We start from the raw sequence: 23,924 nt of genomic DNA, 5'->3' as shown, positions 1-23,924 counted from the left end.
TGGACTCTGAACCAGCACGGACTCTCTGATTTTGCCAGGCTTCGGGAGGAATTTCTCAGGTTGATCTTCACTGATCAGTGTCTCCCTCAGCCCAAGCCAGGCTTCTCACCCCTTTGTTTGCCTACTTGCAGGTGCACACACAAGCTGGCGTTTGGACACAGCATTGGTGCCAAAGAGCCAGAGCTTGCTGTGGGACAGGAGAGCTCAGGACCCTTCTGCAGAGGGGTTGCAGTGGTCAGTTGGAGGGTGATGTGATTTTACAGCTCAGGATGGGCAGTCAGATAGCCTGCTGTGGTAAGCAGGCTGTATGATCCAAGCACAGCTACCAGGTCAAGCATAATCAGCCCAAAGCCTTAAATTCAGATATTTATTTCTTAGGATCAATAAACGACAAAATAAAATAAAACGAAGTAAAATACCATACAGTACAAAGGCTAATATCAGGAAGTAACCATTTCATTACTGTTTGATCAGTAAATACAGTATCAATAATATCATGTTACATTGAAAGAGTGTTTCCCATTGCTATACAAAAGGATTTCACACCCTCTTCCTTCCCTTTGTCACAGAAACTCATACAAAGGAGACTCTGACACACTTTTAACATTCATTTTTTTCCCATTGCACAACAGGCCACAGAAAATAAAGCACATCAACATTTTGTATTTCAGAAAAAAAACAATAAAAAAGGTGCACTTCAAAAAATGTTTACCATAGATACAGTATGTGCAGGACTATCAGGTGGCACAGCTGGGGAAGGACTCTTGATCACAAAGCCAGGACACAGCACCATGGATTTTAGCAATTTCTGGTTCTCTACTGAATGACTCCAAACTGAAAACAGAAGGTTCATCTGTGATGTCAAGAATCAGACAGAGCTCCAGCAGGTACAGCTTTGTTGAAACAGCCACCAAACGACACGGTCAGGAAAATACCCAACTAACATCTCCCTAAATGTTTGATGCTAGAAATGCAAAGGTCCCGTGACTCTTGCCTGTGTCCTGCTAACCCTCCTCACCAACCTTTCCATTTAGGTTTCTTCTTTACCGGTGCCGCTGCTGAAGCGGGATCTTGTGCACTTTACCAAAAGACAAACTCAGCAGAGCGTTCGAACTCTGATGCATACTGGGCCTTTGGTGAGAATGTACTGTCTGGGGGAAATTTCTGAATAGCATAATGACTTGGGAAATCTGATTTCACATGCTGCCAAATGGATGGCCCTGCCTAGAATGCTGTGAAGATAAATGAAAGCTGAAAATAATATCTGGAGAGGTCACTTGGTAGTCTCTCTTCAGATGGGAATCCCTCTGAATCCATCTGGCAGCACTTCACATCTGTGGGTTCAACAGATTTTTTACTTGAAACAAACAGTTCAAAACACTTAGAGGAAATTTGCATAGATTAACAGCGTGCTGCATGAATGCTCACCCCTCTGCCCCAGCAGAGAATTCAGACAAGGCAGGAATACGAAGGATGAGAGCATGCATTTTGTCTAATGGCAAAAGCCACTTGTACTCGATCAGGTTTAAAGCCAAACCTTGTTGGGTTAGTTGCTCAACCATCGTTAAAAGGCATGGAAAGAAAGAGAACCATTTTTCTGACAGATGCCCTTGGTATATACCAGGCTTTTTGTACCTTCTTCCCTTGAGTACCGTGCGTTCATCTACAAAACCGCGGGGCCTTGTACTGAGTTATCCTCACTTCTTTGAGCTCAGGGACACTAATATTCTATGCTGGATACAGCAAAACTAGGTGGGGAGGAGGAAGAGGGTGAAACCAGCTGTAACTCCCACTTCTCAGCTCAGGTAGTCAGATTTGCCCTGTGGAAGAGGTAGCTTTGAGCTGCACTCTCAGGTTAAGGCCATAGGCTTAGGTCTGCACCCACTAAAACTGCAGGAGCAGAGCTTTAGAAGCCAGTAAACTGCTCGGATAAATCTCCCAACGTGAGCAGCTCTGCAGGATTTGTGTAGCCCAACAAACATTGCAGAAGTTTCTGATCAGTTCATTTTCACTCCAGCTCATTCCCATTTTCATGTTAAACCCGAAATAAACCTACCACTCTCTCAGAGCTGTGATCAAAAATTCTGTAAACCGCCGGTGTGTCTCAGCAATGAAAATCAAAGCCAAACAGCTTATGTGAGACAACATTTTTTGTACAGTGTTTTCTAAGCTAATCAAGCGCATTTCAGCAGGTTGGTGTTTAACAAGCATAGTAGTAACTTTAAACATTTCAAAGGTGGATATTCAAAAGCAACCGAGACATGCAGGATGTTAAATCCTAACAAAAGTCAAAGCAATGCACAGTTGGAGCTTCCACAGGAGGTTTCCGACACCACCTCCCAGCTGTTGACTCTTTTTAGATGTGAAGTTAAAAAGTGTGGGTCCTCTCCAGAGCCATTTAAACGTTGTCTTGCCTTGAAGGCCAGCAGTAAGTGTGTGACATTAAGACTCTTCTTCCTCTGCTCCTTGTACCTGGACTCCTGTAGCACAGGAGCAGTGAAGGCAGTGGAGATGAGTGGCTTTGTAGGGTCTGTTACAGATGATGCCCACACCACGTTATTTGCTGTGTGGCCACCTCAACCTCCTTGTCTTATTCAGCTGGAAGCTGCCAAGCTGCCATGAGTGCTGCATCTCCCCCCTGCCTGTACAAACCTGCCTCTTTTAGGGCAGCTGCTTGCAGCTGCAGTCCCCCATAAAAGTCAAAATTGACTGAGCTTCACTGGACAGACATAGATGAAGGCAGCAACAGTGAGTAAACCAGGAGTACACAAGTAAGTCTGCCCATGGTTCTGCAGTTCCTACACATAGTAGATAGCCCACAAGGCAGCACGTAAGGTCTATAGCTTCTTCCTCCAGCCTGCCCAAGCCATTTCTAACACACACACACACGATATTAAACACCAACATGATAGCATTTGCTGGTTCCTCACAGATTTCCTTCCAAGGAGAGACCAGTCTCCTTTTTGCCTCTCTTATTTATTTGTCCCATTACCAGTTTTTCATACTGAAGAGGAGTCAACTGCAAACGAGCAACAAAAGTGCTTTGTCAATTGTAAACTCTGCCCTCTGTTTCGTGCAACCAGGGCAAGAAATTAAGAGAAGGCATGGCAGGACAAAGCCTGTAGTTTGGCTGAATCAGAGGGAACTAAGACCCTGCTGATTCCTATTTGGAGCCCTTTCTTTTGGAGTGGTTCTGTACTAGGCGTTAAAATAATTTCCCCATCCCTGCTAGGTGCCGTTGTAAGTCACGGCTGGTTGTAGCCAGATCTACGTGGTAGTAGCCAGCTCTGTGCTTCTGACCAGGAGCGATCTGTAGCCACTGGCTTTCCCACAGCTGCTCTGAGCAGCAGAAATGAACAGCAATGTGTGTCACTGCCAGAGAACAGCCCTTCTTGCAGCTAAAAGCCAGCCTTAGCAGTGCTCTCCGGTCTGCCCTTTGCCCTGACACTGCTCACCTCTTTTTGGGAGTCTGTCTGAATGGCTAGCAATGGTTTGTCACTGTCTCCCTTTGTCAAAGCCAGACCTTTAACAAAATGTGAGGTTTTCCTGATAGGATGCCTTCGGCTCACCTTTGTGTGAGTATAACTGGAGGCTCGCTGGGTGGGTTTCTGACTCTGTCCAGCGTGTGGGATGTAGGAGGAGTGCACCGGCAGGGAGCATATGGGCAGGGACTGACCCGATGTAGTTGCTGCCTTGGTGTGAACAGGGACACGAGGTTACTAACAGCAAATCAAGCACGGGCTGCACAGGTTGATGGTTTGGTTCCCAGGTTCGTGCAGATCACACCGTGGTGCTGTGACCACAGGGAAGGCCCTTTGGCTTTGTCCCAGAGACCCGTGACTTCTGGTGCTAAAGGCTCGAGAGAATTTGTTGCATCTCCCAGTTGGCTGTTAGAGGTGGGACCGTATGGGCGAAAACCTCATGCTACCCATCCTGGCCAGCTGAGAAATTTCAAATTCAAAGCAAAAATCAAGGTGAAGAAAGAAGGGGAAGAGAAGATAAGCTTTATATTCTCTTATTTTGATCCCCTTTTTTTTTTTAGAGTATGCTCATAGTCATGGTTCAGCACAACCTCTGGCTGTCCCAAACTTGGATTTGCTGCAAACAGCTCTCACTGATGCTCCTCTGACTTGTTAAAGTTGTTTTAGAGCTAAGACTCCCCAGCTTAGACTGTCCTGTGTTCTTCATTATGCACTATCTGAAGATGTGTATGTGCAGATCAGTAAGCCAGCAGGTTTGGTAGCAAAAAGAAATAAAAGAAAAGGTAGAAAAAGAGGCCCTACCACCTACAACTGATAACCTATGAAATGTCAGCTGTGTGAAAATAGTGCGGAAACAAGAAAAACTGGAATCAGAATGTGAAAAATCTGAGAGTCCCACAGAAATGGGGCAGGTTGCTCTTCTCTCAGCAGACTGGAGCCTGGGAAAAAAAAATAAATAAAAAATGCAGGGTTTGGCTGTGTGGCGTAAGGAAGATTTTCCATTTCTGTTCATTTGCAGCACTCCAGCTGGGCACAGTTTCTGCATTCCCGGCTTTGCCAGAGACTCTGTTACTTACTGGTGTTGCAGTACCCAAAGCAGGGGGTGCAGGGCTCGCTGTGCCAGGCACTACACATGCCCTAAAGTGAACGATGATCCCAGGCTACTCCCAGCCCAATCTAAGTAAGGCATCATCTGTTGGTATTTAAGTTCAAGGAACCATTGTGGCTCGATTGAGCACCCAGGTCATATTCATAAGAATTTAGATCTATTTCTACACCCACCACCTGGCTCCCTGAGGTTTCACTCCTTGCTCATTGAACATCCCATAGATGAGCATGTCCCTTCTCCAAAAACATCCCTCCCTGTTCAAAACTGCTTTCTCCTCATCAGACTCTGCTCGCTGCCGCCAAGAGATGTGATCTCGAACCCTTGGACATGGAAATGGCATCTCTGCCTTGAGAAAAGGATGAAATGCAGTATGAATTTGCTTACGTTTAACATATATTGGCTTCCCAGTTAGCACTGCACCTGGATTTATGCCAGACCGAAGTTACAAAATGTGTAGACATTACTCACAAAGAGGCAAGGCCAACGCGTTAAAATAACCTCAAAGTTACTGGCAGAATGAAGCCTATTTTTCCCAACAAAAATGACTTTGCTAAACACGCTTGTGTTACGTGAATTTGGAGACCATGCCTGAAAGTCACAGGGGCCTCTCTCAAGTTATGACTCCACGATGAAATGCATTTCCCTTCCTCCTTTGGCTTCAGTACGTTGTTTCCCTTGTGACCTGGCTGGAAAACGTGTGGTTGCTGGAGATGCTGTTGGATTTCCTGGTGAAGGCCAGGCGTTTTTTCTTCTTCCTCCACGGCAGGCACAGGAGCGTGAGCGTGGAGAGGAAGATCTGTCGGAAGTTTGCAGACACCAGGTTGTACAGGATGGGGTTGATGGCCGAGCTGACGTAGAAGAGGACGTTGGTCAGCATGTAGAAGTAGTGGTAGAAGTTGTAAAGGAAACTGGAAGGACAGATGAAAGACAGAAGTCTGAGTGTGGAGAACTGAAAGAATTCAAAGGCACAAGGGTGAAAAAAGAGTAAGTTGTTCTTCCAGCTAAGCTTTCTCTGCTATGTGCCCTGTGTTGTCAGCTGCCACTGGACAAATGTAGGTCAAATAGCTTTACAGAGCTCTTGCCCCCGTTGTTATCAGTTCAAAATTCATTTATGCCCTGGGACTGGATGGGATATTTACCTCACATACTTATTTTGCCTTTAAAAATAGACTTGCTTGAAATTGAGAAACCACTTGGAGATTTGCTTCCGTGTCATGCATATACATGAGCTTGACTTTCTGGCTGCAATTCTGGTAGACAGAGCCTGCGGAAGAGCCAAGACCCTGTAAGAGAAGCAGCAATCTCCTCTCCAGGCAGCGAGAGCTGCGCCAGCTCCTTCGGTGGGTCCCCGCGTTGGGGTTTGTCTGTGCTCTGGGGTGGTTTTCTCTGTTCTGGGGGCAGGCTGATGACAGCGTGCTTTTAAACACATCCTGACCACCACAAGATAATGTTTTCAGCTAGAACTGGTCGAAAACACTTAGTTATTTTTGTTTCTTTCTGAAATAGCTTTCTTTGGGAAAACTGAGATCAACATCTCTGAGATGGTAAAGGGTTTATAAACAACGTGGGTCTCATTTTCAGAGAAACCGTTCCTCGGGATCATTTATCTCAGTGGAAACCACAGACCTTTCTGTTAGTCTGAGCACTGTCTAACAAAAGATAAATAGCCGTGTGCTGGAGTACATCACCACTCCCCCACGGCCCCCTCAGCCCTGCCAAGTACTGCCCGGCCCATCCAGCTCTTAGGAGCAGAGTTTCTCAATGTAGTTGTGAAGAATTAATTTAACGCAGATTTATCTTCTTCAGGGGCAGGCACATGCATTTCATTTATAAATGATTATGTCAAGCTGCTGTGAGCTCTTGATTAGCTACCGTACTGATAGCTCAGCATTCATAACATGCCTGTAAATTCAACGTTTTCCTAAAATCACTCATGGCTTTTAATAGAAGAGAAAAAAGAAAAAAAAAAAAAAGTGAATGCAACCACAATGCATAAATTCACACTAACTGCTGATGGGATTCTCTACCCCTTTTGCTCATAGCAAACGCGGGCACTACAGAATTGATTGCTGCTTTAAGTACTTTACTTATAGGAAAGCAAACAAGACACCACAGTTGGCCCCAGTGTGTGCCTCGAGCTCCGTTGTTTTCATGATTAAAGATAGGGTTTGGCTTTTACTACGGATGGATGTACAATCCCATTCAGGAGGCTGCTGTATCATAAATTACTATTATTTGCTTTTGGCGTTTATGAAATTTTAATGTCTCCTTGTTGCTCAGCTTCTTGGTACCGAGGATTTTTTCGTTTCCTGGACATTGCAGGAAGCAGAGCTGGTTCCAGAGGGAAGAGGGATGCAGCGCTGTGGCAGGAGGGAAGCATCTCTCACTGAGCACCTCTCATGCCATCTCTCTGTCAGGCTAAACTAGGTTTATATCCCTGGACATAATGAGCTCTTAATTGCATATTTGAAATGAATAAACAGTTCCGTGGCTGCTTTGCCAAGGGACCTGGCTTGATGTGGCAGAAAGGCTGCCAGCAGCCGTCTGTGAGCATCGCACGTGCGTTCAGTGTAGGTGTGCAATGTGTGTAGGTACCTGTCCCTCAGTGACAACTACTGGTATTTAATTTTGATCCACTCATTTTAAAACCCAGTAAATACCCTCAGTGAGCAGCCTGGTTATTTTCTCATCTGCGTAATCTCTCCTGTCACTAAGGGAAGGTGGCGCTGGGGAATGAAACTGCGCTGACAGGAGCTGCCTTGTCCTGGGGCCAGTGATCGATATCTCCACCACGGAGACAGCGATCCACTTGGGATGCATAAACGCCTCTGCCAAATATCATCTCATCAAGGGCTGTCAAAGGTGAATATCCATCAGCGTTGCCAGTGGGGGCGATTCTGTGGCCACAGTCACGGCAGGAAGGGCTGCTGATGCATTTCAGGGCAAGCTGATGCTTTCCCCTCCCACACCTGGGGGATTTAGGTGATAAAGCAAGGACTCCTGATTTTGTCTGGCAATCACAGCAAGAAATCCATAATAAAGAACAAACCAATTAAGAGGTTGAGGCTTTGACCCCGTGGTCACACCTCTGCTCCCCAGGCCCCACTAAGCCCCGATCACTCACTCTGTCCAGTGGCTGGAGGGGACGTAGCAAAACATGAGGCGCCGTATGTGGTAGGGGAGCCAGCACACCACAAAGGCGATCACCACAGCACCTGCAAAGAATGAAAAAAGTTAACTTTTTGCGAGCAATTCTTCATCGTGGGTGAGAAAGGGACCTGTGTGGGGAGGTGCTTATCAGCATAAACTGATTTCCTAAAGCCCTGCTTTGTTCTTACCTTGCTGCTGTGCCAAGAATTAATAACCCGGAGGGAAAAACAGCCTGAAAATGTCCATACAAACAGGCATAACAGAAATAATAGAAAATATCTATAAGCATGGAAGCAGTGACATTATGAACAAAAGATACAGCGCAGATAAGGGATGGTTGATGCCTAGTTCAGACGCAGGCTAAATGAAACTGCTCTGCATTTGCACCTGTCCTTGTGTTTTATGCCCTTACAGCACCAGGTATTTTGTCTACAGTGCTCAGAGAAGCAGTTAGTGGATGTTTTTCATGCAGGTAGACAGGGAAGCAGGGACGCTGTAATCCCATTAGTTGGTTATGCGGAGCCACTGGCCGCAGTCCCCATGGTGCTTGGGATCATTAAACAGCCTCGGGAGCTGCTTTGTGGTGGCAGAGCTCGGCCTTTTGTTCTATATTTGTGCAGTACCTGAGACAGTGATTACGAGATGCTTGGGTCTGGACATTGCCATCATACAACTCCTTAATTAAAGAGCAAAAAGAGAAGGATGAGAGTTTTTCTTCCTCTCCACATTCTAGCCAAGGATCATCAACCAATGAGAAACAAAATGCAAAAACTCTGAAGGGTAAAAGCTCTTCTGGTGCTGAGCATTCGTCAATATAGATTAAAAAGCAGATATATCAGGCAATCAAGGGAAAGACTTGTTTCCTTTTGTAATATGTATTTCAACCTCTGTATGAAATGACGGGATTCTGGCAGAATCCCAGCAGGAAACAAAGAAATCTCAGTTAAAACATAACACAATAAAACCCAAGAAGAAAATCAAGACTAAATAAAATGATTATGTTAATTTTTTTATCCCAAATTTGCTCTACAGACAATAAGGGCCACATTATTCTTGTCCTTTATGTGACCTGTAAAGGGCTAGGAAGCAGCAGAGCTCTTATCAAGCTACTTGGCACTTGGAGGCCAAAGTTGCATTTCTCTCTGCCTTGGGACTGAAAATATTTATGTGACTACATAGAAGTGATGCGTATCCCTTGAAAAACAGTCCATGAGGAGCAAGACTGCCTGTGGCTGCATCTTCCCATTGCCATTACACAGTCAAGAAGCACAGGGGAGGCTCCAGTAAATGCAGTGAATTTCCACCCCTCCAGTGGGGCAGGGGTGGGGAGGCAACCCCTGTTTCTGGGAGTGTCATCAAGGCTGGAGTCACCAAGCAATTTGTACAGAAATCCAATAATTCTTGGTGTCCAGCTCTGTACTCACAGCTTTATTTCAAGCCCACATTATCGCGTTTATTAAACATGTTACTAACAGTGGAGATGGGTAAATTCTCTTAGCGTCAGCCTGTGTGATGTAGGAAAGCATCTTCCAGGAATGCTGAAAAAGTCATTTAATCAGTAAAGTTTTAGGCATTGGAAAGGACAGGTTTGGGAAAGAAGGCTAGAGAGTTTGTTCTTATTCTCTAGAATAAGAATTCATTATGATATATCATTATCTATTATATAATTATATATTATTATTATATTATTATATATTATTATAGTCCAGTTGAATTCATTATTTCAATCTGAGTAGTTTTGGTTGCTATATGGCCGTTGTGATTGCAGATGTAATCCATCACTACAGGGCCTGCAACTCTTCAGCAGTCTAAAAAGACACCACTAAGGGGATGGATTTGGGCCGTTTCTGAGATTTCATGCCTCAGTTTTTTGAACTAAAAAATTCAAGAAGCCTGTGACTTGTTTGCCTCTGTGCAGAGAGCACGGCTGCTCCCCTGCTCTGCTGGAAAGGTAGAGGTGCATGACTTGCATCAGAACCAGGCCCTTCCCTTGCTTCTAATTAATTCAATTGCCACGTGGAAATGTGGTTTGCAGAGGAGCAGAGCTGCTCCATTAATTCTTGATATTTCCCACATTTGAGCAAACGAGGTGCCAAACCTGTGAGGCTGGGAGCAGAGGGGAGACCTGGGCAAGCCAACCAGGCTGGGTCTTCATTTCCCTTTGAACTCAGACTCCTAATTTAAAAGCGTATTTAAACCTGAATTATTGCATCCTATAATTCTCTATTTGGTCTTGTTGCGGCTCAGTTCTCTGCCTGTTTGAACCACATCCCAAGGAGGAAGGGCAGGGAGGAAGGAGGCGCGGCGGCGCGGCGAGTCCCTGTTTATCACGCAGGAAACATAAATTTTGAGCGACAGCTTTTACATTGTGCAAGAGAAGATTTAAACCGTGCCAGTCTTGACTTTCAGACTAAACTGAATGTGGAAGCAATCCGGGAAGTTAAATTGCATTAAATTGCAGTGAGTATTTTGTTTTACCGTGTGTATCCTGGGGCTCTGGCTGGGAGGCAGCCCTTGTCCAGGGCCAATGTCTCAGAAAACTGGCACGGTGTTAGCATGAACCTGGAGCCTCATGTGTACAAAGCCCTGGCAGTGCCCAGTGGAGGGAGAAAAGAGATGCTGCTCTTGCTTTCAGCTGCATCTGCAGTTGGTAAGACCTCCAGAGAAGCTCCAACCCACCCTCCCTGATAGCTTTGTTGCGGCAATTTTGGCCAATTTACCACTTTTCCTTTGTGTTTCGAGGGGAGCTGAAATACATGCAGCATATCAGAACTTGTGGGCAAAGGCAGGAGCTGTTTGGGTAGGGACAGAGCTATCGGAGCAAAATCTCTCAGCCTTTCCTGAGGCTCAGCACATCAGCAGTGTCACATCTCCAGCGATGCTCAAGGAACACACGCTCCTGCTGGTACCGAATAACCTATAAGGCAGCATAATGGGGCTCATGGCTGGGATCTGCATTAATTTTGGTTTCTGGAGAAACAGCCCCTGTGTATTCGAAGCTCCTTGGGTCTGTGCTCTTATTTAGTTGGTGCCGTTACAAGAGGATCTATCCCAAAGTGAACACGTCACTGTGCGGTTTGATGTGAAAGATGGAGAGAGCTGGGCCAAGTGCAGATGTGGCTGGCAGTGCCTCGCTAAAGCTCCAGGCACTGTTTATGTTAACATGATGCAGTACCTGACAGGTCGTCGGCAATATTTATTCCAGCAGGCCCCAGACTAGGGGTTGTGGTAGTTACAATGTGGGCATGAGCCTAGTAAAATGAAAACTGCTTATGCTGGTATTTGGGTCAGAAGGCTGCAGAAGAAAGGATTTCCATAAAAGTCGATCCCCACCAGTGGAGACTGGAGACCACCAATATGCACCAATAGTGCCTGGGAGAGCAAAAAAGAAGAGAAACTGGGAACAAGAAAGGGTCTGGGAAGCCCTCAGCTCCTTTAGAAACTGGTGAAGATGCAGTGTTTGCGGGATGCAATCCCCCTGTGCTCTTGTACTCATTACTGAGCAGTGTAAATATGAGATTTGACTTGGTTTCCATTCCAGTGCAGCCAGAGATCTGCTTTTATCTTTCCATATTATTTTCAGATAGCAGAATAAATAGAAAAACTTTTTAAAAGGTTTCAAAAAACAAAGTTTCATACTCAAGCTCCAGTACTGATTTTCAGTGGCTTCAGCTGACAGGTTTGAAAATGGATGTGAATTCCTGGCTCTGCTCATGCTGGTGGTTAAAACATCCCCTGGCACCAACAAGACCCGGTTTTATCCAAAAAGAGCAAGGCAAAATAGGAAGGTTAAAAGCTAAGCAAAGAACAGGGCCCAGCGAGCAGCATGCCCATGCCAGCACTGTGCAGACCAGGGCCTCTTCCCAAGTTCCCTTGTAAAGCAGTCTTTGTGAAAAGAAAGAAGGTGCTGCATTCAATTTGAGCTTTGTTCGTGTCATTTCCTCCAGGGATGTCAGGGTGTTTGGAGGAGAAGAAAGACAGAAAATTTCCCTTTTGAGGGACAGATGGGGGCTCTTGCCTTCTCCTCACCAGGTTCAAGGCTCTTTCTGTTTGCTAAGATCTGCTATAACCCAAGCTGACAGCCTTTGCAGCCCCTCTTAATTCCCCACATGTTATCTCATGTGTCTTTTATTCCTCCCTGAGCTCTTTCTGCTTACAAAGGGGACTCTGAGGATGTGTTTGCTGTGTGCTTCTGCAGTGAACAAAGCTTCAGAGCTGCAACCACGAACGCCTGAACTGCAACGCCGGCTCAGCAGGAGCAGGAGCAGGGTGGAGGTAAGAAGGGCTCTGCCCATTGTTCTGCAGTGTTCTCCTCAAACTGAGAGCTCAGACTTGGAACAGCCAAGAAGAGGAATGGATGAATTCTTCAGGACTTTAATTCAGGAGGGGAATTACTCACACACAAAGGAATGAAACATGTGGGCTGCACCAATGCTTCCTTAACACTTGGCATTTGCCTGATATTACTTGAAGAAGTGAAGAGGCCCCAGAATCACAATTTAGAAATTCTCAGATTTTCAATAAAAAAACATGGTTTAATTTCCTCTCCTAAGAAGCACCTCACTGAAGCATCACCCAGCCAGCGGTGGGAGACTGAAGGATATTGTTTCAATTGCTTAAACCTCTCTAAGTGCTTTCTGACTGCTTTCATTAAGCAGCTCCTGTAACGGAGCAAATGCTACCTGGAACTGATCACACTAATAGGCTTAGCCAATGTCCACCCAGGGACGTGCAAAGCCTCCCCTTTACGTCCATCAGTTTGCCTCGATGTTGTTCTCCGTGCTCAGCTGTGCCATTCAGCGACTCCTCCTTCCAGTTGCTGCAGGAACCAGCCTGGTGTGTGGATGGGGACAATAAGTTCATGTCACAAAACTGTCCCCATTCGAGAAGAGGATGTTGGCCAAACAGCGCTTTCAGCCTGAGCCAAGCTCAAGTATGCCCTGATTTTTCAGCAGCTGTACGTGTAAAAATGAGACCAAAAATGTTTGTATTGCCTCTGGATTTGGTATGCAATAGTCTGGACAGTGTGTACAGGGTTTTAGCTGCTGAAAGCTGCTTGTTATGAAGGATGAGTGTGTGCCTGTATGTATTTAAGACTTAGTGCTGTAGTTCAGATTAATTTGGGAAGTCTTCTACCTTCTCAAACGGTTGGTGTGTCAGGATGTGCAATCAGAGGAGATTCACCCTTCCATGCAGTATCACACAGCACCCAAGAGACTCAGCTCCCCAGCACCCCTTCAATACAACCAGGCAATAATAATACAACAACAAAAGTCAAAAAAAAAACACACAAAAAATGGAGGTGGCTTATTTTTGGAGACCTGGAAGCTGTATTGGCTGGGTGATGGAGGGTTGAAATCCCTTGGTGGGAGGTATCGGTAGTGGCAGCACTGCATTGCCCAAACATTGCCCAGTTATCCTCAGAAAAGAGCTGGAGAGCTGCCAGTTCCTGGAGCTCTCCAAATTGGGATCCTCACACCTGGAGAATGCTGACAGCAGAGAGGGAATTGCAATCAGGAATCACACGCTTAGCGAATTAACGAGCTGGCTTACAGGCAGCTGGGCTGACAGTTCCCTGATCCCGAGCTCCCTAATTATTTTGTGCACGACCAAAGTCAGACAGAGCCAAGAAAACACTATCAAAGAGGAGGAAAATGATGCTGTGGACATTTTGAATGAAGCTGTTAGCCTGACCATTATAATAAGTACATTCTCTCAGTAGATGTGGAAGAAGGAAGAAGGGCTTTTGCTGCTCCGATCTCATCAAACCATGAACTGCAAAAATTTCTTTTCTGAGCGCTAGTTTGATGTGTTCTGAAACATTTCACCCTTAAGACAAAAACAAGCTTTCTGTACTTCAGGCCAAAGTTTACCTTTGGAAATGGAAAATACTTTGACCCTCACAAAGCCTGATTTTGTGCCAACAATTTTATTAGTGTGGACAAGTGCCATTTTTCTTTCCCCACTGCCTTCCATAAACTTGTCCAGTCTGGGTAGATGGTTTTGGATGCCGTGGAGGCCAGGATAAATCATGTGAACCTGTGTTTGGTTCTGCTGCTTTTCAGACAGCTCAGATGTTAAAAAAAAAAAAAAAAAAGTTGTGAGGAAGAGGTGACAAAAGTAAATGTGAATCAAGCACCTCCAGTAGTCAAGTGCATCTGAAAAATGAGAGGAAGCAACACTTGCTGGATAAAAAGAGCCTTTCTGCATGATGTGGTGAGACACAGGCAAAACTGACAATGGATTTCATATTTGCTGGATCTTTTTCAGTCCAGAAAGGGCACAAGCAGCCGCTCTGCCCTCCCTGCAGGGAGGGGACCACGAAGATGCACACAATGTCTGCGCATCGCTGCCCAGCGCCCCGCGGTGCCACCTCTGACCCATTGCCACACCAACTCAGACCTTCAGGACCAAAGCCCTCACTTCTGCAGACTTCTCTAAGCTTTGCAATACATAACAAAAGCAAAAATTGGCCTGGAGAAGAAGAAAAGAAGCTTATTGTTCAGAGCAAGAAGGGCTGGTTTTCATTGCTGAGGGGGAAACGAGGTGCGGGATGCTCTCCCACCACCACCGAGCAGTGCCTGGGGAATGACAGCCGTAGATGTAGTTCTCTCTGTTATTATCCACAACAAGTCTCCCTTCTTGATGTTAGATAAGTGTACAACACCGAAAGGAGAGCGTCAGGTGTGAGCTGTTGGAGCAGAGGTGAGAAAAGGCAGCTACTCACTTGCCGGCAGGAGGCAGGAGCACAAGAGGAGGGCAGGGAAGCACAGCCCCGTCCTGGGAGCACTGAGGCTCGGTCCTAAAGCAAGACGCAGGAGAGGAAACCCCTCAGCCTAATAGGATCCGATGTTTTCTGGGGTTCTGACTGCTTTTCTCAACAGGCGTGGTGTTTGAAGCCGTGGTGTACCCGGTGGATTGCCTGTGGCACAGGCACAGCACGCTTCATGGGATGCATCCCTTGGGAAAAAGAGCTGGAAAAATCTGGAGAAAAATCTAATGGGGGTTTTTGGTGGCTTCTCTAGAGCCAGGATTTCTTTCCTTATGGAAACTGGGGCCAAAGCACTGCAGCTACCAAGAGCCTTGCAATGAGAACCACCAGTCGGAAAGCTTTCAGCTAGCAAACACCATCTCATGCTCACGAGGGCTCTCCCAGTGTAAATCCAGAGCTGGTGTATTTTATTAGATATCTTAACGTGCTATTTTTGAACAGCTTTTGCTTTATCATCTGTCAGCCGATAAAGCTACCAGATTCTTTGGTCTTTTCCTCAGCTTACTTAATTAAGGCATCCAGTATTTCACAGCACAGCTCAATTCCTGGGTACAGGATCTTTCATTTAACCTTTGTCTGAACCTGAGCTCTGCAGAAAAAAGAAAGGAATAAAGCCATATATTCAAGTCTTAAGTTGCTGCTGACACAATCATTGAAATGCTGGGCCAGTTTTGCTTTTGAATTCCTTCAAAAGCTCTTCCTCGGAGAGTCTGTGTGTGCGAGCAGGTCTGCTCTGTAGCTTTACATATCTGCAAACAAATGCAAAAGAAAAAGATTATTTGTGATTACTCTAATTGTGGCTGTCTGGAAGAATAAACAAATATTGAAGCTCGTTCTGTCTTCTTGCGGGGAGATGATGATTGTGCCTCGTCTCTCTGTGAAGTTACGAGTGCTCATCCAAGCAGTTCATAAATGGCCATTTGTGCTCACAGCTATAAATGTTGTTTGAAACACTGCAGTAATTACAAGTGCAAAGGTGAACCCTTTATTGCATGTGAAATATGGAGAAAGGCATTTTCAATAACAGGGCTTAGGAATTCATCCCAAATATACTTAGATACCCAGCCCTCAAAGCTCTGCAAAATTTAATACCATTCATATAAGAGGAAGTTCCTTTTTCCTTCTCTCTTCTCTTCTCTTCTCTTCTCTTCTCTTCTCTTCTCTTCTCTTCTCTTCTCTTCTCTTCTCTTCTCTTCTCTTCTCTTCTCTTCTCTTCTCTTCTCTTCTCTTCTCTTCTCTTCTCTTCTCTCTCTTCTCTTCTCTTCTCTTCTCTTCTCTTCTCTCTCTTCTCTTCTCTTCTCTTCTCTTCTCTTCTCTTCTCTTCTCTTCTCTTCTCTTCTCTTCTCTTCTCTTCTCTTCTTCTCTTCTCTTCTCTTCTCTTCTCTTCTCTTCTCCCTCTGCTGCATGCAAATTTGGCTTAGGACAGAGAAAACATCTTTATTGTGATACCGTGTATGGCTGGGTCAGAGTTTGCAAAAACATTGGTTGCAGAGTTTGGTGAGAGCAGAAAAAACACAGCTCACAAAAAGGTGACGTGCAGCCCCCAGGAAGGCACGGGGCCAACGATGATGATGCACGGTGTGCTGCTGTAAGACACCGAGCACCAGCGCAGATTTGCTTGACCCTGGTTACGTGCAGCACAGGGACGGGGGAATTCTCTGCCGCCGCCGACAGAGCCGTTGCCTGTCACTGCCTTGCCTCAGGCAAGGATTGTGTGAAAAATGTTTTGCTATCAAATCAACAGAAATGGTGACATTTTAACATTGTTTCACTACGGAATTGGAAGTCAGTATTCTGAAGAGGAAAAACATTCTGATTTAATCAATTATTATTTTTTTTTTTCTGTCAGGAAGACAAAAATGGAAATCTGAATCAAAGCTGTGATGGTTTGTGAGAAACTCATTTCTGTGTGTGTATCTTCAGGGCAAAACTGATTTTCTGTACCCTCTGGTGAAGCAGCGAACTTCTTCGGAGCAGGAGCTTTTGCCTGGGGAGCAGGGGAAGGAACCCCCAGCAGCGTGGGGCCACCGAGTGGGATCTGCAGCCGTACGTGACCATGGGCAGCACCAGTGGAGCTGCCCATCCTGTGCCTTGTGGTCACTCGGGCTGATCTGTTGAAACCCAACCCCACAAAATATCTTTGGTTTTAAATCTGCATCAGTTCCCGGATCACACTCGGAGCCCCAGGTCAGCATCAGCTGAAAGGGAACTGTTCGGGCTGGAGCTGCCCAGTGACAGAAGGAGGAGCAGAAATTGGTAATACCGAGTTGTTTCTGTCTCACAGAACACAAAGCATATTTTTCCTTAAATTTGCAGTTTTCATTTCTCAACTTCTCCTTCATTGAGCACAATGAATTAAACACTACTTAAATCCCTAGCTTGCTTTCTCTATAATGAATTTTTGTATGCTTTAAGGGAAGATTAGGACTCAGAAAACTGTCTCTGGGAGAAAAAGAAAATAAAGGGAAATAGAGGATAAAATTCCCTAGAAGACTCTTGGTGTCTAAGCAAGAAATAAATGAAGAAGAAAGAGACCAAGAGAAGAAACAAATACAATTTCCAGAATGTGAGGCTTTGAGATGAGGACTGGACAATTATGGCAAATGTCAAAGCATTTGTTGGAAGCAATTTGGATTAAAAAAAAAAAAAAAAAAGTTACTTTCCATTTAAGATGTTTCGGATGAAAGCATTTACCAATTTCTACCTATTCACCTTCAGATCAGATTTACACAGACAAGTTCAGTGCCAAAATGTGCTGCTACTTACGCAGGACCCTGACGCCGTGCTTCAGGGCTTGCACGCGGCCGGGCTCCATGGACATGCTGAGCATCGTCTGCTGCCCGCCGATGGTGCACACCTGGTTCTCCTGGGCTGCCTGCTTGAACATGACCAGGAGCTGGTTGGCGATGATGGTGTTGAGCACGGAAATGACGACCATGGGGAACACGAAGGAGATGAAAGTGTTGACCTGCGGGAGAGAGACGTGGCACAGTCAGGCAAGAGGAATGGTCAGTGAAGCGGATTGTGCTTCATTTCTCATGGCAGCAGAGGAGCAGCCTGCAGTGGAAATCTTTTCCTTCCTCTTACTCTGCTGCCTTTGGTTTTAGAGACTTATTGAGCAGAGGGAAAGCTCAGTCTCCACTGACATACGTTCATTCAGGTGGGTCAATGCTCATGAAAGTCAAATTCACTCACACCCAATTACATTTTCTTCCCCTTTTCAGTGTTGTTCATTGCCACAAATGTCATGACCAAAACATGCTGTTATCTTTCTATCTTGCAAGCAGTAGGATGCTTCTTAGCTTTCATTGTGCGTAGCATGACTTCTAAATAACAGCATGTTATTTTCTTATTTTTTTTCTTTATTATGAGCTCTACTTGGGATGTTTTTAACTTTCAGTTTGTGCTCCGGCCTTCCCTTGTAGATTTAATGACAGCTTTCCCTTATCCAGTAATCAAATTATCCAATAGCCCTTGTGCCTTAACGGATTAAAATTGATCAGAATAAACAAGTGGAAGTTATAATGGTTTTAGTACAAATTATTTGATTACTGCAGTTTTGATAAAATTAAATGGAGGATCAAATTAAGCCGTGATTGAATCAAGTGGAAGTCGCTGTTCGTGTCAAATAAAAGCAGGAAGCCTTTGTGAGGGCCTCCTGCACTGCCGAGGAACCTGCTGGAGCTGAGTTTAACAAGCAGCAGCCTGGGGAAAAAGATTTGCTGGGCACCTGCAGGGCTCGTCCTTGCTGTTCAGCGGTTCAGGAGGAGGCACTGCACATCCCTGAGATGAGTATGTGACAGATCAAAAGCCCCTCAAAGTTTAAAATTTCAAACTATTAACAAGAATTGAACTGCATACTGCAAATTGCCATGGAAGCAATTTTATTAAAAGCAAGGAAACACCAACAAAAGGACAAAACTACAAGAAGTAACAGGGAACTTTGCCCTCTGGTGGGGTTACGAGACACGCTAACTTCTTCCACCCAGATAGACACATCTCCTGCAGCTCAGTGCTTTAAAATACAGAAGCAACCCTGCACCCTGAGCCAACCCCATGTCCCTCTGCAGCCTCAAACCCAGGAAAGCCTCATCTACCAACATCTCAAATGGAGATGTCCCTTCACCACCACCACACACAGCATGATCACCATGGTGTCCAGGCATGTGCTTTATACCCAGTATCTTGTTCAGATATACATTCTCTTTGTCCTGGAGGGATTCAGAAATACCAGAGATGAATGGAAAAATGAAGAATGAACAAAAAAATCAAACCAAACCAAACTAAAACCCGACAAACAACAACCCAGAATGCAACAGAGGATCCCTAAAACAAAGAAATAAGAAGCATGTAATCATGTGCGTAGCAGGTGCACTGCAATCAGAAGCACTTCAGTTTCTTTGTCCATAAATTTAAGCAAGACGCAGCTCCTCTTTTGGTGAAGACAGGCAGGGATGCTGCTGCCAAAGTTTTCTTTAGTCAGCTCAAGTCTCTGTACAGCCTTGTGCTGCAGAGCTCGATGCATGTAGTAGAAGTACCAGCTGGGTTTTGTCTCTAGCAGCCCACATTGTGAGAACATCGTCTCTTGGTTTATGCTTGTAATAATAACAGAGCTCCTCTGTGGACAATTTCCCAAGGAAATTCCTAGATATACCCCACCGCTGCAAGCTGTTGACGGTCTCTGTTGTTAAATAGATGACACTTTTCTAAGCTTGTGTTGTCTTCTAAAACCTAACACGTCTCACAGCCTCCTGTATACAAAGAAGTTATCTTCTGGAGTTGCTTCAAGACACTGAGAAAGATCATTAAGCGGCAGGGACCAAGTTCTCAGCTGGCACAAGATGACAGGCTTTCACTCAGAGTAATGTGCTTGTCAAGGACCAGCTTTATTTATTTAACCTTCACAATTTAGCCTCAGCTGTGCTGAGCTGGTGCACACAGGTGAAGAGACTTTGCTCAGGCTCACCCAAAAAAAAAAAAGCTATGAAATTCTATATTATATATAGAATATATATTTTTTTGACTATGAAAAAAGCCCTGTGGTCCCACTGCTGTTTGTGCTGCTTCAGCTGATGAACCTCCTTCTGTCCTACCATTTTGCAAATGAGCAAAAGGAAATGCTTCACGCTGTCACCTGGGATTCAGAGCTCATTGGATTTCACTCAACAGCATCGTCCAAGTTAAAAATTACTCTTGCCTAATATAATTATGCAGAACCTGAAAAGTCTTTTCTGAGTTTTCTTTACAGTCTTGATTCATTCCCTAATTGTGTTGGGAAGTCTTTCGAAAGCTTGAGGAGCTGTCTCATACATTGCATACATTCTATGAAAGGATTTATTTAAAGATTTCTGTCCCGTCTTGGTTTGTACCAAAACTCTCCTATAGTTAAGGAAGCCCACCTTGTAACATGGCCACCAAGGGTGCTGAATTTCCAATTTCCACGAGCCTTGCAGGCAGCAGAATTAGGCCCTGGGCAAGGCTGCCCTACACTGACCCCAACCTCTCTTCTCTGGATGTGCTCTGCAAAACGGGGACACCGCAGATGCCAGCGGAGGGTGAAACCCCAGCAGAAACCTCTGCCCAGATGCTGGCCTCATAAAAATGTGCCTCTGGCCTCCTGGGGGCTCCAGCAGCAACACACTTTCCATCCTGGCTTTCTCTTAGCCCTCTGTTTTCATAGATTTTAATCCCAGGCAAAGCACGAAGCACTGCAGTTAGGTGCAGACACCGCAGAGAGAGCAGGTCTGGGTTTGGGGCTCCATCAGCTCGTGAGAAGACAAATGGAAATTTAGGGAAATGAAATCACACCTCCGGAGGGGAAAAATGCAGTTAGCAGCCTCTCCTGGTCAGCTCAACACAACTCGATTTGCGCTGATAGCTGAGCAGGAGAGCACAGAACTCGGCAGGATGCGAGCTTGGGGCCTCCCAGACGAGCGCGTGGGAGAGGCACAGGGGAAGGGACCAGTGAAATCGAGTGAAACAAAAGAAGAACCGCTGGTGTTCGTGCCTCTTTCTAAACCTTTTGTCCAGAAAACAGCTCCCTCGGCCCTGCGGAGCTTCGTGCTGACGTGCTCTGTTCCTGCCGAGCCGTCCCTCGCGTTCCTTGGCCCCGCCGTTTCCCTGGGTTACTGCTGGAAGCAGCCAGAAGCGTTCGCCACGCTGATGGGGAAGATGGACACGTAACTTGGCCTGGTGGCTCCCCAGAGGGCTGAAACGAGCCCTGTAAACCAGAAATTCTGGGAAGGATTGTTCGCTTGAGCTGCAGGGTGGCTCCTGGAGGAGCACGGTTCCCCAGGCCCCTTCGGAAGGAAGTTTTATCCCAGTCTCCTGACTTTACCCTTTATATATCTGGAGGGGAAGCATTACATCTATTACACACATTTAATGCAGATGCAGACTGAAGGTGCAGCTGGTGCTGTGCCTCACCCAAGGTAAAAGGAACCCCAAGTGTGCCTCACTGGAAGCCACATGGGTCACGTTTGTCCCTGGCTCCTACCTATATGTGTGTGGTAGCCCCAAGCAGCATCCCTGAGGGTGCAACATGGGGACCAGTTCCACCCCTCAGTGTGTCCTTTCCTCTATTATTGTGCCAAAGCAATCTTAATTAATTTAATATTAAGGTTTCTTGCACCTAGGACAGAATCTTTCCCTAATGGATCACGTCTTCCAATAAACACACTGAGCAGTTTTGAGGTTTCAATTAAACTCCTATGATTTTTTTTCCCTCTAATAAGCACAGCAACAGAATCTCCTTACCGGCAGCCCCACACTTGAAGCATCCTTTCCCTGGAAGCATCACGAAGGAGCTCAAAGCTGCTATTGGCAGTGAGGAGAAGGCTTTGCAGAGTCACTTTCTATTTCCTTTATTTCTGTGATATTACTGACATTTACTTTCAAGGTGCATAAAATCAATGGCGAGTTCCCCGAGCAGGACCTACTTATCCCATCTGAGGAAACCCGAAATGAAGGCTCTGCTTCAGCTCCAGGTCACCTCTGCTGCCAGCAAATCCAGCTGGCTGAGTTACCAGCGTGCCGAATACTGGCTGCTTTCATGGCCTGTCAGTGCATGGCTTTGGAGCTGCTAACAGGTATTTGTAGCTGTTTTGCTGGGTCTTGGACCACTTAAGTGGATGGAAATTAAAAATTACGGAGATATGGTAGCAATTGAAACACTTCTTACTGGAATACTGCAAGTATTACAATAAAATAAAATAAAAGACAAGAATTAGGATAGTTCATAATATTTCCATTGGGAAAAAAAAAAAGTATCTGAAAAAGTTCCTTATACTGAAGCTATAAAAGGTAAATATTTTTTGAAATTGCTTCTCATGTTTTCCCAAAGTGGGCCTTTTTTCTAAGTGCATGGTTGCACTAAGCAAACAAAGCAGGGAAAGCTGGCAGCAGCGGGGTGCCCTACACCAGGGTGCCCCATGGAAGGGCAGCCAAAGACCCCACCTGCAGGGAGCAGACCCAGGAGCAGATGAGATGCACACCTGATTTTTAGGGGAACTTTATCCCCTGGTCATGACAGCTGCTTTGTGGCAGAGAGCAGAGATGGTCCCTCCCTGCCTGGATTTCTCAGTGCAGAGACTTTCAACCAGCCCCAAGGCCCCTTGAACCCTTAGGACATGCCTGGGAAATGGCCACGAGACCCCAAAGGGGTTGGAAAGCATCTCAGGAGATTTGTCCTTGCTGGTTTCCTGGAAGTGATGACGGAGAGGGCTGAGGACGCAGGGTGTCGTGCTTTTGAGCAAATCAATTAAACCGCATAGCTAGGTTTTAACAATCTACCACATTCTGGTTCACCTCATTTCCAATGGAAATGAAAAGTAAATTATCCTCCCCCTGGCTGGGGAGGTAGTACTGTTAGCATATGCCAATCAGAAAAGCACATCCTGCTACATCAACATTTGGCTGCCAAAAAGTCCTATTTGACTACACGTACTTGACAAAATTACCAGTTTTCGCACTCGGTGGCTGGAATTAGCATTTTTCTTAACGACCCAGTGGATAATTCCTGCTGTTAATAAGCACACTGCCACATTCCTGGGCATGCAACCGGTGGCAGACAAAGCAGGGCAGGGAAGCGCACACGCTGCTGGCACGCCACAAGGAACGCTTGGCATTGGCACTCGTGTTTGATGTTCACAGGATGTATCTGATGAAATACCCAAAGTTGTTTTTTTTTCCTTTTTATTCTTTTTCCTCAGAAATAAATTACCATCTAATTAAACCCCATCTTTGCATAGCTTTCCAAACGTCCATGCCAAGCACTTAGCAGTTATCAGCTAAATGCCATTCCTTAGATGCAACGGGCCAGGAGAGATCGTATTTGTAGGTGAGGAAAGAGAGCAACAACTGCTTTCGTAGCCAGTGCCTGGCACAGGGAGGAATGGGGAAACTGAAAAGCAGCCTAGGAAGGATTTCCTAGGAAGGAAGGCTGCTAGGAAGGCTTTCTGCTCTTCTGGAAAACGTTGAGGCATTTTAGTAATTTCAGTTCGGCTTGGTTCAGAGCATATTATCCAGTACAAAGTCTTTCCGATCTTCCCTCTTTTGGATCATTCATTCAATACATATCTAAGTTAAATCTACGGACTAAAGAGGAAGCCGAAAAGAGTACAGAAGTGAGAGAATAAGGAATTGGAAGAGCTTGAGTGGGTACCTAACATCCATGGGGACCTGTACAGTGGTGTGGGGCCCCTCATCCTTATCTCAGATGAGCTCATCCTGGCATGGAAACACAAATAATGGGTAGATAGGAGCAAGGCCAGGTGCCAAAGCATGTGTTTGTAGGTTTGGAGTTCTAAGAAGGAGCTTGAGCAGGAGTTTGATGATGCACATTAATCTCTTATCTCATAGAGGTGCATTTTGTTTCTGGTGCAGCAATAAAGTAGCCGTGGTGGCGTGCTGAGATGGATCTGATTGATGCTGCCAAGCAATGGACCAGGTCCTGTCCCTATGTTGCTATTGCTCTGCACCCGCTAATATCAGTGAGACTGATGGTTAATTAATTGCATGGCAAGGACACGTGAGTCTCTGTTATGGACACATTCATTACTGGCCTTATTCTGTTCACAAGAGGAAGCCACTTGAAAGACAGCTCAGACAAAAGCCTTGCGGATGAGCTGGGGCTGCTTGCTTCTATTAAGTTGTTGTAGGTTTTATATTGGTAGATATTTAAGATCAGAAGAAAATGCCTGTTACTGCAAGGCCAACTGTGGCAGCATGCACAGTTTTCGGGCTGTACTGAACCTTGATCCACCTGAACTTCATTGTCATTAGCATTTTGGGCTTGCTCCGAGTAGTGATGTTTTCCTGGTAACATGCCTTCTCTCTTTAGACCCAGGGACATCACAAAAGAATGACCAGCCAGCGTGGACTTGGACATTAAGAATAATCAGTGTAACATTTT

General features: G+C 45.5%; 1 protein-coding gene across 1 annotated transcript in view; it reads right to left on the bottom strand.

Annotated features, from left to right (window-relative positions):
• Window positions 1–352: 352 nt before the first annotated feature.
• The window catches only part of NTSR1 (neurotensin receptor 1), a 52,393-nt gene continuing 28,821 nt past the window's right edge, over window positions 353–23,924 (bottom strand). The window contains exons 2-4 of the mRNA XM_068700522.1: window positions 17,279–17,480; window positions 7,715–7,805; window positions 353–5,498 (exon numbers count right to left, since the gene is read on the bottom strand). Of these exons, the coding sequence (XP_068556623.1) occupies window positions 5,249–5,498; window positions 7,715–7,805; window positions 17,279–17,480 (543 nt within the window). The 3' untranslated portion in view covers window positions 353–5,248. The remainder of the gene's footprint in view (window positions 5,499–7,714; window positions 7,806–17,278; window positions 17,481–23,924) is intronic.

The sequence above is a fragment of the Anas acuta genome, chromosome 16, assembly GCF_963932015.1.
Source record: "Anas acuta chromosome 16, bAnaAcu1.1, whole genome shotgun sequence".
Taxonomy (NCBI): domain Eukaryota; kingdom Metazoa; phylum Chordata; class Aves; order Anseriformes; family Anatidae; genus Anas; species Anas acuta.
Note: the sequence above shows the minus strand (reverse complement) of the source record. Positions and strands in the feature narration are given on the sequence as shown.